Source organism: Myotis yumanensis, unplaced genomic scaffold (assembly GCF_028538775.1).
Source record: "Myotis yumanensis isolate MYYU_CA2020_CCGP unplaced genomic scaffold, mMyoYum1.0.hap1 SCAF_8, whole genome shotgun sequence".
Lineage (NCBI taxonomy): Eukaryota > Metazoa > Chordata > Mammalia > Chiroptera > Vespertilionidae > Myotis > Myotis yumanensis.
In genome coordinates, this window is record NW_027223759.1 from 19,808,818 (window position 1) to 19,824,270 (window position 15,453).

Below are 15,453 nucleotides of genomic sequence, written 5' to 3' on the forward strand. Positions count from 1 at the left end.
GAAACTGTTCTTCCAAAAGACACCAACTGCTTACTTGGACTTTAGCTTGGCAGCCCTTTCTTTCACCTCTTGGTAGCACTTGACATTGTCAGTTATTCTTTGCCTCGGAACTCATATATCTTCCTTAACTTCAGCTTCTCCGGGGGTGTTTCTGTCTAAATCTTTAATGGCTCCTGCTTCGATTCCTCTGGGGGCTGCTTTCTTTCCCCACCAACCTTACATGTGGATGTTCTGTAGGACTCTTCCTCACCAAGAGCTGACACTTATTGGACACAGGTATGTGTTGAATGCTTTGCTTGACATGTATTACCTTTTTAGATCCTTTGGGCCATCCTCTGAAGTAGATTCTTTTATAACCCCCATCTCAAAGCTGGGGATACTGAACCTTAGAGAAGACAAGAAACTTGCCCAAGATCACAGCTGACTACATGTTGGTGTGAGGATTTAAATGCAAGCAGTCCAACTCTAGCTGATTTGGCTCAGTGGATAGAGCATCAGCCTGCGGACCAAAGGGTCCCAGGTTCCATTCCAGTTAAGGGCACATGCCCAGGGTAGGGGGCTCGATCCCCAGTAGGGGGCGTGCAGGAGGCAGCCAATCAATGATTCTCATCATTGATGTTTCTCTCTCTCACCTTCTCTCTTCCTCTCTGAAATCAATAAAAACATATTTAAAAAATAAATTAAAATAAAATAAATGCAGGCAGTCCAGCTCCAGAGCTTGCAATCTCACCCATTGTGCCACGTTGCCTTCACAATACGTGTTCTAGGGCCTTTGATTATTTCACATGCACGTCTTCAAACACTACTAAGTATCTGTCCATCCTGACATATTTCCAGCCTAGCCACTGTATCTTAAGTGTCTGTCATTACTTCAACTTTAATGTATCCACAAATGACTTCATCATCTTTTTTCTTCCATGCTCCTTTTAAACCTCATTTCATGCTATTTTTTATTCTCTATTTTAGTTAATGACACCTATTTCCAGGAAGTCCTCACTTTTCTACTTTCCATATCTAGTTGGTTTACCAAGATGTATTAGATTTACCTCAAACCCACTCCTTTCACTTTGGGTTAGTATAGTGGCTAATCGCATTGATTTTGGAATCGGATACATTTGGATGAGACCCAAGCGTTTCCCTTTAATAGCAGTTAAAGTTGGCAAGTGGTTCTGTGTCAAGTGGCCATAACAGACACCTGCCTTTCAGGAGGCTGCATAGGAGAGTGGTTACTAAGAGTTGAGGACTAGTTGTGGACCCTTTACTAATTGTGCTTTAGACAAGGTCAGACCCTTTTGAACCTTGGTTTGCTCATTTGTAAAAGACAATAACAATAATTAACACATAGGGTTGTTGTGAAGTTTAACTGAGATACTTTATTTCTTTTCTTTATTGATTAAGGTATTACATATGTGTCCTTCCCCCCCCCCCCCCATTGCTCCCCAACCCCCCCACTCATGCCCTCACCCCCCTAGTGTCTGTGTCCATTGGTTAGCTTATGTGCATGTATACAAGTCTTTTGGTTGATCTCTCCCCCCTTACTCCTCCCCTCCCCTACCTTCCCTCTGAGGTTTGACAGTCTGATCGATGCTTCTCTGTCTCTGAATCTGTTTTTGTTCATCAGTTTATGTTGTTCATTATATTCTAAAAATGAGTGAGATCATGTGATGTTTATCTTTCTCTGACTGGCTTATTTCGCTTAGCATAATGCTCTCCAGTTCCATCCATGCTGTTGCAAATGGTAAGAGTTCCTTCTTTTTTACAGCAGCATAGTATTCCATCGTGTAGATGTACCACTGTTTTTTAATCCACTCATCTGCTGATGGACACTTAGGCTGTTTCCAAATCTTAGCTATGGTAAATTGTGCTGCGATGAACATAGGGGTGCATATATCCTTTCTGATTGGTGTTTCCAGTTTCTTGGGATATAGTCCTAGAAGTGGGATCACTGGGTCAAATGGAAGTTCCATTTTTAGTTTTTTGAGGAAACTCCATACTGTTCTTCATAGTGGCTGCACCCGTCTGCATTCCCACCAACAGTGCACGAGGGTTCCTTTTTCTCCGTATCCTCTCCAGCACTTGTCGTTTGTTGATTTGTTGATGATAGCCTTTCTGACTGGTATGAGATGGTACCACATTGTTGTTTTGATTTGCATCTCTCGGATGATTAGTGACTTTGAGCATGTTTTCATATGTCTCTTGGCCTTCCTTATGTCCTCTTTCAAAAAGTATATATTTAGGTCCGTTGCCCATTTTTTGATTGGGTTGTTTATCTTTCTTTTGTTAAGTTGTATGAGTTTCCTGAAAATGTTGGAGATTAAACCCTTATTGGAGATAACATTGGCAAATATGTTCTGCCATGCAGTGGGCTTTCTTGTTGTTTTGTTGATGGTTCCTTCTGCTCTACAGAAGCTTTTTATTTTATTTTATTATTTTTTTAAATATATATTTTATTGATATTTCACAGAGAGGAAGGAAGAGAGATAGAGAGTTAGAAACATCGATCAGCCGCCTCCTGCACACCTCCCACTGGGGATGTGCCCGCAACCAATGTACACGCCCCTGACCGGAATCAAACCTGGGACCCCCCAGTCCGCAGGCCGACGCTCTATCCACCGAGCCAAACTGGTTACGGCAGAAGCTTTTTATTTTGATGTTTGTTTATTTTCTCTTTAGTTTCCATTGCCCTAGGAGCTGTATCGGTGAAGATATTGCTTTGGCATATGTCTTGAGATTTTGCTGCCTGTGGATTCCTCTAATATTTTTATGGTTTCCCATCTTATGTTTAAATCCTTTATCCATTTTGAGTTTATTTTTGTGTATGGTGTAAGTTGGTGATCTAGTTTCATTTTTTTACATGTATCTGTCCAATTTTCCCAACACCATTTATTGAAGAGACTGTCTTGACTCCATTGTATGTTCTTGCCTCCTTTGTCAAATATTAATTGAGCATAGTGGTTTGGGTCGATTTCTGGGTTCTCTATTCTATTCCATTGGTCTATATGTCTGTTCTTGTGCCAGTACCAGGCAGTTTTGAGAACAGTGGCTTTGTAATACAGCTTGATATCTGGTATTGAGATCCCTCCTACTTTGTCCTTCTTTCTCAAGATTGCTGCAGCTATTCGGGCTCTTTTTTTATTCTAGATGAATTTTTGGAGAGTTCGTTCTAGGTCTGTGAAATATGCCATTGGTATTTTAATGGGGAGTGCATTGAATCTATAGATTGCTTTGGGTAGTATGGACATTTTAATGGTGTTGATTCTACCAATCCATGAACACAGTATGTCCTTCCATCTGTTTATGTTATCCCCTATCTCTTTTTTCAGTGTTCTGTAGTTTTCCGAGTACAGGTCTTTTACCTTCTTAGTTAAGTTTATTCCTAGGTATCTTAATTTTTTTGGTGCGGTGGTAAATGGGATTGTTTTTTTATAATCTCTCTTTCTGTAAGTTTACTATTGGTGTATAAAAATTTCTTGGCATTAATTTTGTATTCTGCTTCATTGCCAAATTCATTTATTAAGTCTAATAATTTTTTGATGGAGTCCTTATGGTTTTCTATGTACAATATCATGTCATCTGCTAATAATGACAGTTTTACATCTTCTTTTCCAATTTGGATAACTTTTATTTCTTCTTCTTGTCTAATTGCTATGGCTAGCACTTCCAGTACTATGTCGAACAGGAGTGGTGAAAGTGGGCATCCCTGTCTTGTTCCTGTTCTTAGGTGAAATGGCTTAGTTTTTGCCCATTGAGTATGATGTTGGCTGTAGGTTTGTCATATAAGGCTTTATTATGTTGAAGTATGATCTCTCTATTCCCATTTGCTGGGGGTTTTATCAAGAAAGGGTGTTGGATTTTGTCAAATGTTTTTCTGCATCAATTGATATGATTGTGATTTTTATCTCTCAATTTGTTTATGTGATGTATCACGTTTATTGATTTGCGGATATTGTACCTACTTACATCCCCGGAATAAATCCTACTTGGTCATGGTGTATGATCTTTCTGATGTAATGCTGGATTCGATTTGCTAGAATTTTGTTGAGGATTTTGGCATCTATGTTCATGAGGGATATTGGCCTGTAATTCTCTTTCATTGTGTTGTCTTTATCTGGATTTGGTATTAGGGTAATGCTGGCTTCATAGAATGATCTTGGAAGTGTTCCTTCTTCTTGAATTTTTTGGAATAGTCTGAGGAGGATAGGTTTTAGTTCTTCTTTGAATGTTTGGTAAAACTCCCCTGTGAGGCCATCTGGCCCCGGGCTTTTGTTTGCTGGAAGCTTTTTGATGACTGCTTCAATTTCCTCCATAGTTCTAGGCCTATTGAGATTTTTATATTCTTCCTGATTGAGTTTTGGAAGGTTGTCTTTTTCTAGGAATATGTCCATTTCCTCTAGGTTGTCTAGTTCAGTGGTCGGCAAACTGCAGCTGGCGAGCCACATGTGGCTCTTTGGCCCCTTGAGTGTGGCTCTTCCACAAAATACCACGTGTGGGCGCACACGTACAGTGTGATTGAAACTTCATGGCCCATGCGCAGAAGTCAGTATTTTGTGGAAGAGCCACACTCAAGGGGCCAAAGAGCCACATGTGGCTCGTGAGCCGCAGTTTGCTGACCACTGTTCCAGTTTGTTGGAATAGAGTTGTTCATAGTATTTTTTAACAATCCTTTGTATTTCTGTGGGGTCTGTTGTTATTTTGCCTGTTTCATTTCTGGTTTTGTTTATTTGGGTCCTCTCTTTGCTTCTTGGTGAGCCAGAAGCTTCCAGAAGATGCTTTGTATGTCTACTGTGATCCTGGCTAGAGGTTCATCAATCTTGTTTATCTTTTCAAAGAACCAGCTCTTGTTGTCATTGATCTTTTGTATTGGGTTTTTTTTAATGTTTTGTTTTGGTTTTTTTTGTTTCTATGTTATTTATTTCTGCTCTGATCTTTATTATCTCCTTCCTTCTTCTGCTCACTCTGGGCTTTTCTTGTTGCTCTCTTTCTAATTCTTTGAGTTGTAGAGTTAGATGATTTACTACCTTTTTTTTTTTTTTTTTTTTTTGAGGTAGGCCTGTAGAGCCATAAACTTCCCACTCAGGACTGCTCTCATTGTGTCCCATAGATTTTAGATTTTTGTGTTTTCATTGTCATTAGTTTCCAGGATGTTTTTAATTTCTTCTTTGATCTCTTTGGTAACCCAATCATTTGTTTAATAGCATGCTATTCAGCTTCTAAGTGTTTGAATTTTTTTTATTGTTTTTATTGTAGTTTATTTCTAATATTATGCCATTGTCTGAGAAGATGCTTGATATGATTTCTATCTTCTTGAATTTGGAGAGACTTTGCCTGTGACCCAATATGTGGTCTATCTTTGAAAATGTCCTATGTGCACTTGAGAAAAACATATATTCTGTGGCTTTGGGGTGAAATGTTTTGAAGATGTCAATTAAGTCCTGATACCCTCTCCCCAGAAACATACCCTAACATACTAAGTTTTGCATATATTTTCAGGGCATTCACACATTCCTTGATGCCATCCTTCAACCCCTGATTAAAAACCTTTGCTTTAATGGCTTTTTTTTGCCTTCAGCTTAAGATCAAACTGTTATACAAATGAGAAAAGTCAGATAGGCAGAAAGAAAAGAAGTATCCTATATTATAAAAAGATAATATGCAAATTGACCACCACTCCAACACACAAGATGTCTGCCCCCATGTGGACACAAGATGGCTGGCAGGGGAGGGCAGTTGTGGGCGATCAGGCCAGCAGGGGAGGGCAGTTAGGGGCGACTAGGCTGGCAGGGGAGGGCAGTTAGGGGAAATTGGGCCAGCAAAGGAGCAGTTGGCATCAATCAGGCTGGCAGGGGAGTGGTTAGGGGCAATCAGGCTGGCAGGCCGGTGAGCAGTTGGGAGCCAGCAGTCCTGGATTGTGAGAGGGATGTCTGACTGCCCTGTGGGATCGGGCCTTAATGGGCAGTTGGACATCCCCCGAGGGGTCCCAGATTGGAGAGGGTGCAGGCTAGGCTGAGGGACACACACCCCCAACCCCCTGTGCATGAATTTCATGCATCAGGCCTCTAGTTTATCCATAATCCAGCTACTTAGAGAACCAGTGTATTTTTTCACAGTTGCTGAGTCTATAATTTAGATGTTTTGTGTCCTCATCTCTCACTACTTCCCAGCATGCACCTCATGCCCCAGCCCAACACAGTGACTTGCTATCCTCTCACAGGGATGTGCTGCTTGCCACAATGCTTTGTTAATTGCCTGTTTATATATTTATCTTTTTTATTTCACTGAACTTCTTAAAGATTTTGATTGCATATTAATTTTGTATATTTAATATCTAAAGCTCTGCTTAGTTTTAGTGGCTAACACATTGTATTAGGTAAATGTTTGGCTAAATAAATAAATTACAAAATTTATACATATTTATAAAAGAAAATGAGAAGAGGAGAAAGAACAATGAATTACCTATGGTCCCAGCATCCAAATGCAGCAGCTCCTAACATTTGTATGTCTACTGTGATCCTGCATGGATAATTTCTACCTCCCAGGGCTCTGCACCTTCATAAGTAATTGGGGGATGAGAGTCATTGCCCTTTCCCACTTCAAATAGACAGTCTGAGTTCAATATATGTAGAATTCCTAATAATGCTATTAAATGATTTAATATTGAGAATATTACTCATATTAAAATTTCACTACTTTCTGCTTATTCCTGGGCCTGCCTTCACCTGCTCAGTTCTGAAGAACTAAAATTTATATCTTCTTATCCTTCTTTCCCAAGAATCTTATCTTGGAAGGTTTAAGAAATTCTCTATGTGATTCAAACTTGTATTCTCACAGAACTTAGCACAGTGCTTTGCATATTTAATGGTTCTTAATGCCATCTTATAAGTTAATTTGTATCTTTGGAAGAGAATAGGTACATAGTTGTATACTCAGGGTACTTTTTATCATAGTGTTTTCTTGAGGAGCCAACTGAAGATCAGAGAGTCTAGTAGCTTACTGGAGTCTAAACTCTATATTTACTGGGATTAATATGAAATCAATATTTTTAAGAAGGCATAAAATTTCAGGGCTAGGGAGTGTTGAAACAGAGACTAAAATCTAGCTCTTTGGTTTCCAAATCTTCAGCAGTACCATGAGCAGTACCAAGTTGTCTGTCTCACAGGAATACCTGGCCAAGTTGAACTGAGATGACTGCGAGGTTTTTTGAATGGACTCAAATTCTGGGGGAATTTCATGCTGCTTCGGGTTTATGCATTTTCCTTCATTCTTGCCATCAAGGCTTTGTGTGCTCAGCTTCTGTTCTATTTGAAGGAAAGAACTCGGGATGATTCACCCCTTTTAATGATTCCTGGGCCCCATCGTTCTGTCTTCTATCTATTTTTTCTTTTTTCTTTTTCTTCTTCTTTTTTTTTTCTTTTTGCTTCTCAAAGGGAAAAAGACAAGTGGTGAATGGGAAAGATGTCAAGTACTAAAACTTTTAATTCATGTTTTTGTAAGGCTCTGATTACTGTAGTCCTTCATCTAGCTGTAAGAGGAGATTCATTATTGAAACAGCATTGAATAAGCCAGCTCATGCCTTATTATTCTTTGCTTTAATTTTAGGATAACCTCTTCTTCATGCCTCATTGTCTGAAGGTTGGGCTTTTGAACAAAAACACATCACATTTAGAAATACTAGATCCTAGTAATTTCCCTTCTCATTCAGCCACTTCTTGACAGCTGCTTTTGCCCTGGATTGATTATTTGTCTGGGAGGAAAATCTTCATATCTCAGTGTTCAGTAGCTTAAGGGAGATTATGGGCAGAGCCTTTGGATTTGATTTGATTTTCCTTTGCAATTAACTTGACCTCTCCTGACTTCTAGACAGGCTGTTAAAGCCAGAATGTTGCTTGAAGCAAGATGTTTGATACACTTCCTTGGAGTCATCTTTCCCTCACGACACAGATGCTATTGGACTCTGTTAGCATACTGTCCAACACAGAATTAGTTTTTTTTATAGCTTGACTTCTCTAAGAACTAGCTCTTGCATATTTGATCAAGGGTTATCTTGTAAGCTTTGAAGCTGTAAGAGGAAGTTTCTAAAGCTCTCACGTACATGATGAAGAAGACACAAGTCTTCTATGCACATGGAAAGCTAATAGCTATCAATTCTGAGATGGAAACCAGCGAATAGTATCTGAAGAGCAATGAGTTTCTTACTGAAATGTTCCGTTTCCATGACCTGTGCTTGCAGTTGCATCTGTGAGAGGGCTTTGTGATGCAACTGCTGACTGTGACCTCTATGCTGTGAAGCAGCCAGGGCTGCTCAGGCCAGGGTCAGGCCGGAAGCTCTGAGGTTGGGAAAGCGAGCCAGGCTCTTTGTAAAGGAGGACCAAGTGCGGCTGTTTATTTTTGACACTTGAAAAATAAAGTCGTACTTTTCACATCAGTAGTTCTGGGTTTTGTATTGTTTGCTTTGTTTTAAGGGGAAACCCCATTTATTTATTTTTTACAGGCATGAGGAGGGACCTACCTCTAAAAAACTGAAGACAGAGGAAGAAGCCCACTTTAGTCTCTCCAGCCTGGCTGAAGGCACGGTCACCAAGGTGAGCAGAACTTTTCCAGCGTGCTCTCCCCATTGCAGGAAGACGGGCTGGGGGAGACTGCATCAGTGTCTGTTAGTCCTTCCAACATATAAGCCACGCAGGCGCATCCCATACTTCTTCCTGGAAGTAATTACTGTCAGTGAATTGCTTATAGAATGATCTGTATGATACACAGTGCACAGAGCACTATATAATACACAGAGCATGGAACATTGCTGTGGGAGTACTTTTTATAGAGATTTTTTGTTGTTGTTGACTTCACTTTGCAGCTTTCTGTTTAGTCAAAATGATAGGGGTTGATGATACAATTCTTAATCTCCAAGTACATAAAATTTGAGTGTAACTCTTCTTTCTGATATACCACTTCAGAACAGGTTTCACAAGTTTAGGATTTCTCCAAACCAAATATCCTTCGACACCTGAGATCTTTATTTAATGGAAAGGTTTTTGGAACTTAAAGATAATTGCCTTATTTGAAGTGTCATTAGTTTGAATCAATGGGTCTTAAAAATTGTCCCTTACTAGCCAAGTGCACTAGGAAGGTCAGTTAGCACTAGGGCATGCCTTTTCCCTTCTTCAAAAATAAATGCTCTCAGAAAAACTGAATGTCTGAAAAATGATTTGGGTTTTATTTCAATGTTTTATAGTGAAGGAAAAAAATTAAGGCCTTATTTGCTCGTAGAACTTTTCTGACTGCTTTACCAGAGCAAATTGGAAGCTTTAGTATGTTTTGTGCCGAAGTCTACCAGCTATAGAGCCCCGTTGTCGTCTTCCTTTGAGCTGAATGATACTTAGGCCCTGTTTAGGTTGGGACCGGAAGATTAAAGACATAAGTATGATCAGAAAGTGCCATATAGTGTGGCAGAGATTTCCATCTTTGAAACTAGCACTGCAGTAAACCTTTTTTAAAAAAAAATATATTTTATTGATTTTTTACAGAGAAGAAGGGAGAGGGATAGAGAGTTAGAAACATTGATGAGAGAGATCAATCAGCTGCCTCCTGCACGCCCCCCAGTGGGGATGTGCCCGCAACCAAGGTACATGCCCTTGACCGGAATCGAACCTGGGACCCTTCAGTCCGCAGGCCGACGCTCTATCCACTGAGCCAAACCGGTTCGGCTGCAGTAAACCTTGATACACGATCTGCTTGTACTGTTGGGTGACATCTTCAGTTTGGGCACATTTATATATTCTACCAAAACCTCAATGCCAAAGGGTCAGCAGCAGTCCCCCCAAAAGGGGAAGTTCAGAGAGTCAAGCATCAGGCTGTTATTTTTCACGCCATCTTTGTAGGACAGATATATTTGGAACTGGCCCCACACTGCAGAATCCTCCCTTCCTAATTGGTTGGGTGTCAGGATGCACAAGCAGTTTGCCACATAAAGCCTTCAAGCTGGGCTGGCTAGTCGCTTGGTAGTAATACTTCTGACCCCTCTGGAAAGAAGTCAGCTTGTACAAAGAGAGGTAAGTGAAAGTACAGTCGGCAGCTGTATCTGCTAGCTTTGAACAGAACCCTGGAAATGACTAGGAAGGGCCTTCACTCTGGCTTTGGTTTTATTCTATAAGAGGACACTTCTGACATCAAGCCATCTTGTCTTGCCTGGGGTGATCTGCAGGGTTATTTTCTGTGGGTGTATTCTAGGTTGGAAGTGTGAATCCTGCTGAAAACTTCCGTGTTCTGGTGAGGCAGAAGAATGCCAGCTTTGAGGAAGGTGAGTGATATGCCACTGGCTCTGCATTTAGGGAAGGTGTTCAATTGAGTTAATGGATTTAAAATCGAGATTAAGAAGTGTAGCCTTTTGTAATAATGTTATAACCTCTATATATAGCAGTTTTCTTTCTTGTGGGTCTTTGTGTTGTCCCTTATTAGTGATCTCATTGAGACATTATGAGCAATGAGATAAACTCAGTATAGGTCTGCCCAAACAGAGGACTAATTTGTTAAGAAAACTGTGGGCGAGAACCTTGGAGTTTTTAGTTCCACTCGAGAACCTTGGAGTTTTTAGTTCCACTTCATTGAACTTCTTTGGGTTACTGTGAATGAGCTTAGAATAAAATAACTTTGTGAAATATCTCCCTGTTTTCTGGGATACACATTCTTAGTCTAGTCTTAAGGATTGGAGCCCCTTTACAACTCAGAAAGACCTTGCTGCTGCCCTTTGATTCAGTACTTCTGAAATTGACTACAATCTCACAGTTTTCTTATCATATATAACCTAGAATTTCATTTAGGCTTGGGTTAGTATTAAAATGGCTTCCAGAATGAATAGAGGGTCTTGAACTAACATCCACATACTACTTGAATGCATTTATATTCCTGTTCTCTCACCCTTTAACGCAGGGTGGGGAAACTTTTTTCTGCCAAGGTCCATTTGGATATTTATAACAAAGGCCATACAAAATTATCAGCTTAAAAATTAGCCTGCTATATCTGGTCAAACATTTAATTAATTCACCCCTAATGCCTTGGTAGGGCCAGACAAATGATATTTTGGGCCTTATATGGCCCGCGGGTGGATGTTCCCCACCCTTGCCTTTTAAAGAGTGGCAGCTAGCACTTGTAATCCTGCAGCTTTGTGTACACAGTAGAAGTCATAAGTGCTGCCCAGGGTCAGGCCTGTCTGTGAGCCACCCTCTGTGTGTGAGTGTTAATGCATGCATAGAACTTTCTCTTCTCACTTCTTGGTGTTTTAGGGGGAGAATTGCCTAGAACACTACACCATTTTAGTTTAATCATCTATAGTGGCAGGCATAGGAGTAGGGTGCCTTAGTACTTCGAGTTTGAGAATCCTAGCCAGATGCCTGGACATGCTGTGCTGTTGCCCAGCAGCAGTCATAACCAGCTAAGCCTCAGAGAGAGCATGTAATCCACCAGGCCAAAGTTTGTTGGCAGCAACACCAAACGCCAGACCTCTGAGAATTACCTAAGGAAGAACAGCTCTGTTACCATGGTAATTCTTTTAGGTGGGTCATGGATGTTTTATGTTTTGAGATCGAAGAAGATTTTGTGTTTTTGATGAAAGGTCATGGCCTTCTTAGCTTTTGATTGTATGTTGTCAGTTACTTTGGCCAAAGTCAAGGGTCCTCCCTGTGGAAGTGATTGGCCTCCCTGGTTCATGTAGGCATGGTCTCTTCAGGGGGCTGAGTCCAGAATCATCACCATTATGAAGGTAGCCACTAGTGTCTACTATGTTCAAGCATTGTGTACCCACTTTGTTTTATTTTTGTCTTAGTTACCTACCCCACAGAGCAGTCCCATGGTCACATGAGCAAGTGGAGAAAATGTGAGAGCTTTAACAGCTGGTGCCAGAATTTGCTGAAAATTCTTCCATTGTTTTAATTGGGAAACTACTTTGATAAGTGCTTAGGGTAGAAATAGACTCTGTCCAAGGCTTGGTTGTTAACCAGTACTGGGGTTCAGAGGAGGGGGGAGCTATTAGCATCATAGAAGTAGACAAACTGGAGTTTAGTCAGGAGAGGGGGAGGAGAAAAGTATAAAAGCTAAGAGGGAGAGGAAGTGAAGGAATTAGGTAAGAGCACAGAGTTCTGTAATACATTCCCAACTTATGACTGCAGATCCTCAGAGTCAGTAAAATCAGAATGCTTGGCTTCAATGCTCTGGTGAAGAGGCAGGGTTTTGGGTCTTGAATTATTTCAGGCAGAGCAGAGAAAGCACCTCAGAGCACAGGAGGCCAGAGTCTGAAGAGCTCATGAGAAAGTAAACTCCTCAGAATGTTCACATTGAGGAAAATATGTTTCCCTGAGGCCATGGAATTGGGCATTTGAAGCAGATGTATGAAAATAAGGGCAGTGACCCCTAGAGGGCACATAGGTTACAAATAGGTACTATTATCTCCTCTTTACAGATGGAAAAACTGTAAAACTGGAGGAGATGAACTTCCCCCCAAATCACACAAGGATTCAAACCCATTTCTTTCTTAAATACTAGATTTTTCTACTTAGTCTTATTATTTCTCCTAATCCTAATGGCCTCCTTTCCTGCATGTTTTTTGTTTAAACATTATAGGGTCATGAATTTAAAAGCTTGTGTCTATAGATAGGACTTTTGATGAGTAGACTGTCTTTTGATGTTGAATGTGACTGAGTGCTATAGTGTTGTGATGGTGAAATGTCCCTCTGTGCCTCTGTCTAGGACTTGGTCAGTTAGATCTCCCCAGTGGCCTCACAAAAGCAGACTTTTTGCAGAGCTATGGGAAAATGGGACCACCCACTTGTTAACTAGTTCTCTTTTGTGGTCCTAACTTGCCTTCCCTTTCTAGCTTCAAGCTTCAGAAATTTTGTTTCCTCAATGCTTTTCCTACTTTTGTTCTTTTGCTTGTGCATGTCTTAGCCAAGGCCCTTTGTGAGCCAAGACTCACTTCCCCTGTAAGCCCAGAGTTGTCCTCCAGTCGTTAAGCTGCCTCCTTGGTATCGATCATTATCCCTCCCGGACTTCTCTGACTAGGGCAAGGGAGGTAGAAGTCTTGCTCTTTTCTCCATTGTATCTATTTTTAAAAATCCAGTTGCCAAAAGCATGATCAATAAGTATTAGTAAGATTGTTTTACCCTTAGTACTTGGCCCTTTCACCTGTTGTTATAAACTAACTAGAGGCCCGTTGCACGGAGAGATTCGTACAATAGGCGTTCCCTTCCCCTGGCTGCCGGCACCGGTTTTCCTCCGGCACCTGGCACCCAGGCCTTTGCTCCTCTTCGCGGCTCCAGATGGAGCCTTCAGTCTTCGCGGCTCTGGACGGAGCCTTCAGTCTTTACTCCGCCACTTTGCCCCTCCGTATGCAAATTAACCGCCATCTTTGTTGGGTTAATTTGCATACTCTCCTGATTGGCTGGTGAGCGTAGCAGAGGGATGGTTAATTTACATGTTTGTATATTATTAGGTAAGATATACAGGTGTAATTCTGTCTGGCCTAATAATCGTGAAGTCAAACTGAGAAAATTGTGATCCTGTTCCCTTGATATCAGTTGTCTACAGTAGGCAGCCACACATTTTATCTTCTGTTTTTTTGGTGTGAGGGATATTTTTTGTCCTAAGTTTATTGGCAGAGAGAAGATAACACTGAACCCCAGGAATGTGTTCTTCCTGGCTGCTGATGCTCCTGTAAGCTGTCTTTGATTCTCAAGTGTCCTTCTTCTGCTGGTCTCTTTCTCCTTTCTTACACACCCCTACATGCTATCACTACAGTTTACAATAAAAAAATTCTTGACTACAGCTGCATATGTAATAATTGTGGAAGTGGAGTAGTTTCCCTCATGCACAATTCATAAGTGCACCTGGAATTTGTAGTTGTAGGTTATTGGAAGAACCTGAGTCCACATAGTTCTCAGACTCCTCGAATCAGGGTTATCCTATATAATAAAAGCCCAGCGACCATAATGGCAGAATGACCAGAACGACCGCTCGACCAGTCACTATGAGGTGCACTGACCACCTCTCGGTCCCTTTCCCCGGCTGGCAGGCTCTGATCGCCGATGGCAAACGGAACCGGGGGGGGGGGGGGGGGGGGGTGGCGGGGGACGGGGGACTGGCAAGCGGGTGGAATGGACTTTTGATGCCAGGTGCCGGAGGAAAACCGGTGCCGGCAGCCAGGGGAAGGGAAGGCCTATTGTACGAATCTCTCTTATTCTTGGTCCCTCCCCCTGGCCTGCAGGCTCCAATCGCTGATGGCGAACGGGAACTGGGGTGGGTGGAGGGGGATGCAGGCAGCTCCGGGACAAGGCCTCCACCCCGCCGGTTGCCCCCCACACAGAGGTGACCCACGGCGGGGGTGGGGCCGGTGAGCAGGCAGCAATGGCTGACCTCTCAGTCCCTTCCCCGGCCATCAAGTTCCCATCGCCGAATGGCGAAAGGGGAACCGGGGTGGGTAGCAGTGAGATGGCCCTGATTGCAGACTAGGCCTAGGGACTGTACCCGCACACGATTTTGTGCACCGGGCCTCTAGTCTACTTATATGAACACCCTTCTCCACTAGCTCATCAGCAGGGCTTCTTAGGAGGAACACTATGGATTTCCAATTCTTCCCTTCCCTGCTTTTACTTAGGGAGAGTGCTAAAGTGGTCAAAAGATGACAGCAAATTAGAGAAAGAAAAGCCACATTACTTCAGTCCTCCAAATGATTTCTACATGATTGAGATAGGTTTGAATTTACAGGTTTCCACTGAGTATGAAATATTATGTAAAGTAGCTGAAAGGTACCTAGTGTGTCAAAAACAGGTTCTCTGAGGACCTTAAAAGCCAGAAAAGATGAATATTTGGAGACAATTGAATTCACAGGGACATGATTGGTTAAAAAACAAATTTGTCAAGAAAATATCCTAAGTAGAAATGGTAGGGACTCCTATTTGGAGTCTGATAGTTAACTAGGGACTCCTATTTGGAGTCTGATAGTTAACATTAGATTTATGTACAAGTGAGCAATAAAGTGCACATATCCGCTTGATTACATGATGGTCACTTTATTCTGTGGCTGCTGAAGCATTTCATTTTCTCTCAGATCTCTTCCTCTCGCTGTGTTTGGACACATCTCATCCTCAAGTCTTTTGGCCTTTGTTCTCCAACTTAACCTTATTCATTAAACAACATCCTTTCCATTTTAAAGGATATTTCTTAAAATTTACTTAAGCACGACCTTCCAACAGTAGGTAGGTAGACTGTGGTATAATTAGTGATAAAATTATATTGTTCATCAAAGCTAAATAGACAAGTTTTTTCAGTTATGTTTTTTGTACGGTATAGCACTATCCCATTTTCACAGAAGTTTACTTACATATATGGTTTTTCTGCCATTGAATCAAGCCCTAAATTGTGGTTTCTCAAGAGTAGGGATCTAAGAAACTTCCTGTGTATTTTCTTTTTTTA

The 15,453-nt window shown here is 41.4% G+C and overlaps 1 protein-coding gene across 1 annotated transcript in view; it reads left to right on the forward strand.

Annotated features, from left to right (window-relative positions):
• XRCC5 (X-ray repair cross complementing 5) overlaps positions 1–15,453 on the forward strand; it is a 79,271-nt gene that overhangs the window by 30,519 nt on the left and 33,299 nt on the right. Inside the window, exons 15-16 of the mRNA XM_070422086.1 lie at positions 8,489–8,579; positions 10,222–10,291. Coding sequence (XP_070278187.1) covers positions 8,489–8,579; positions 10,222–10,291 — 161 coding nt within the window. The remainder of the gene's footprint in view (positions 1–8,488; positions 8,580–10,221; positions 10,292–15,453) is intronic.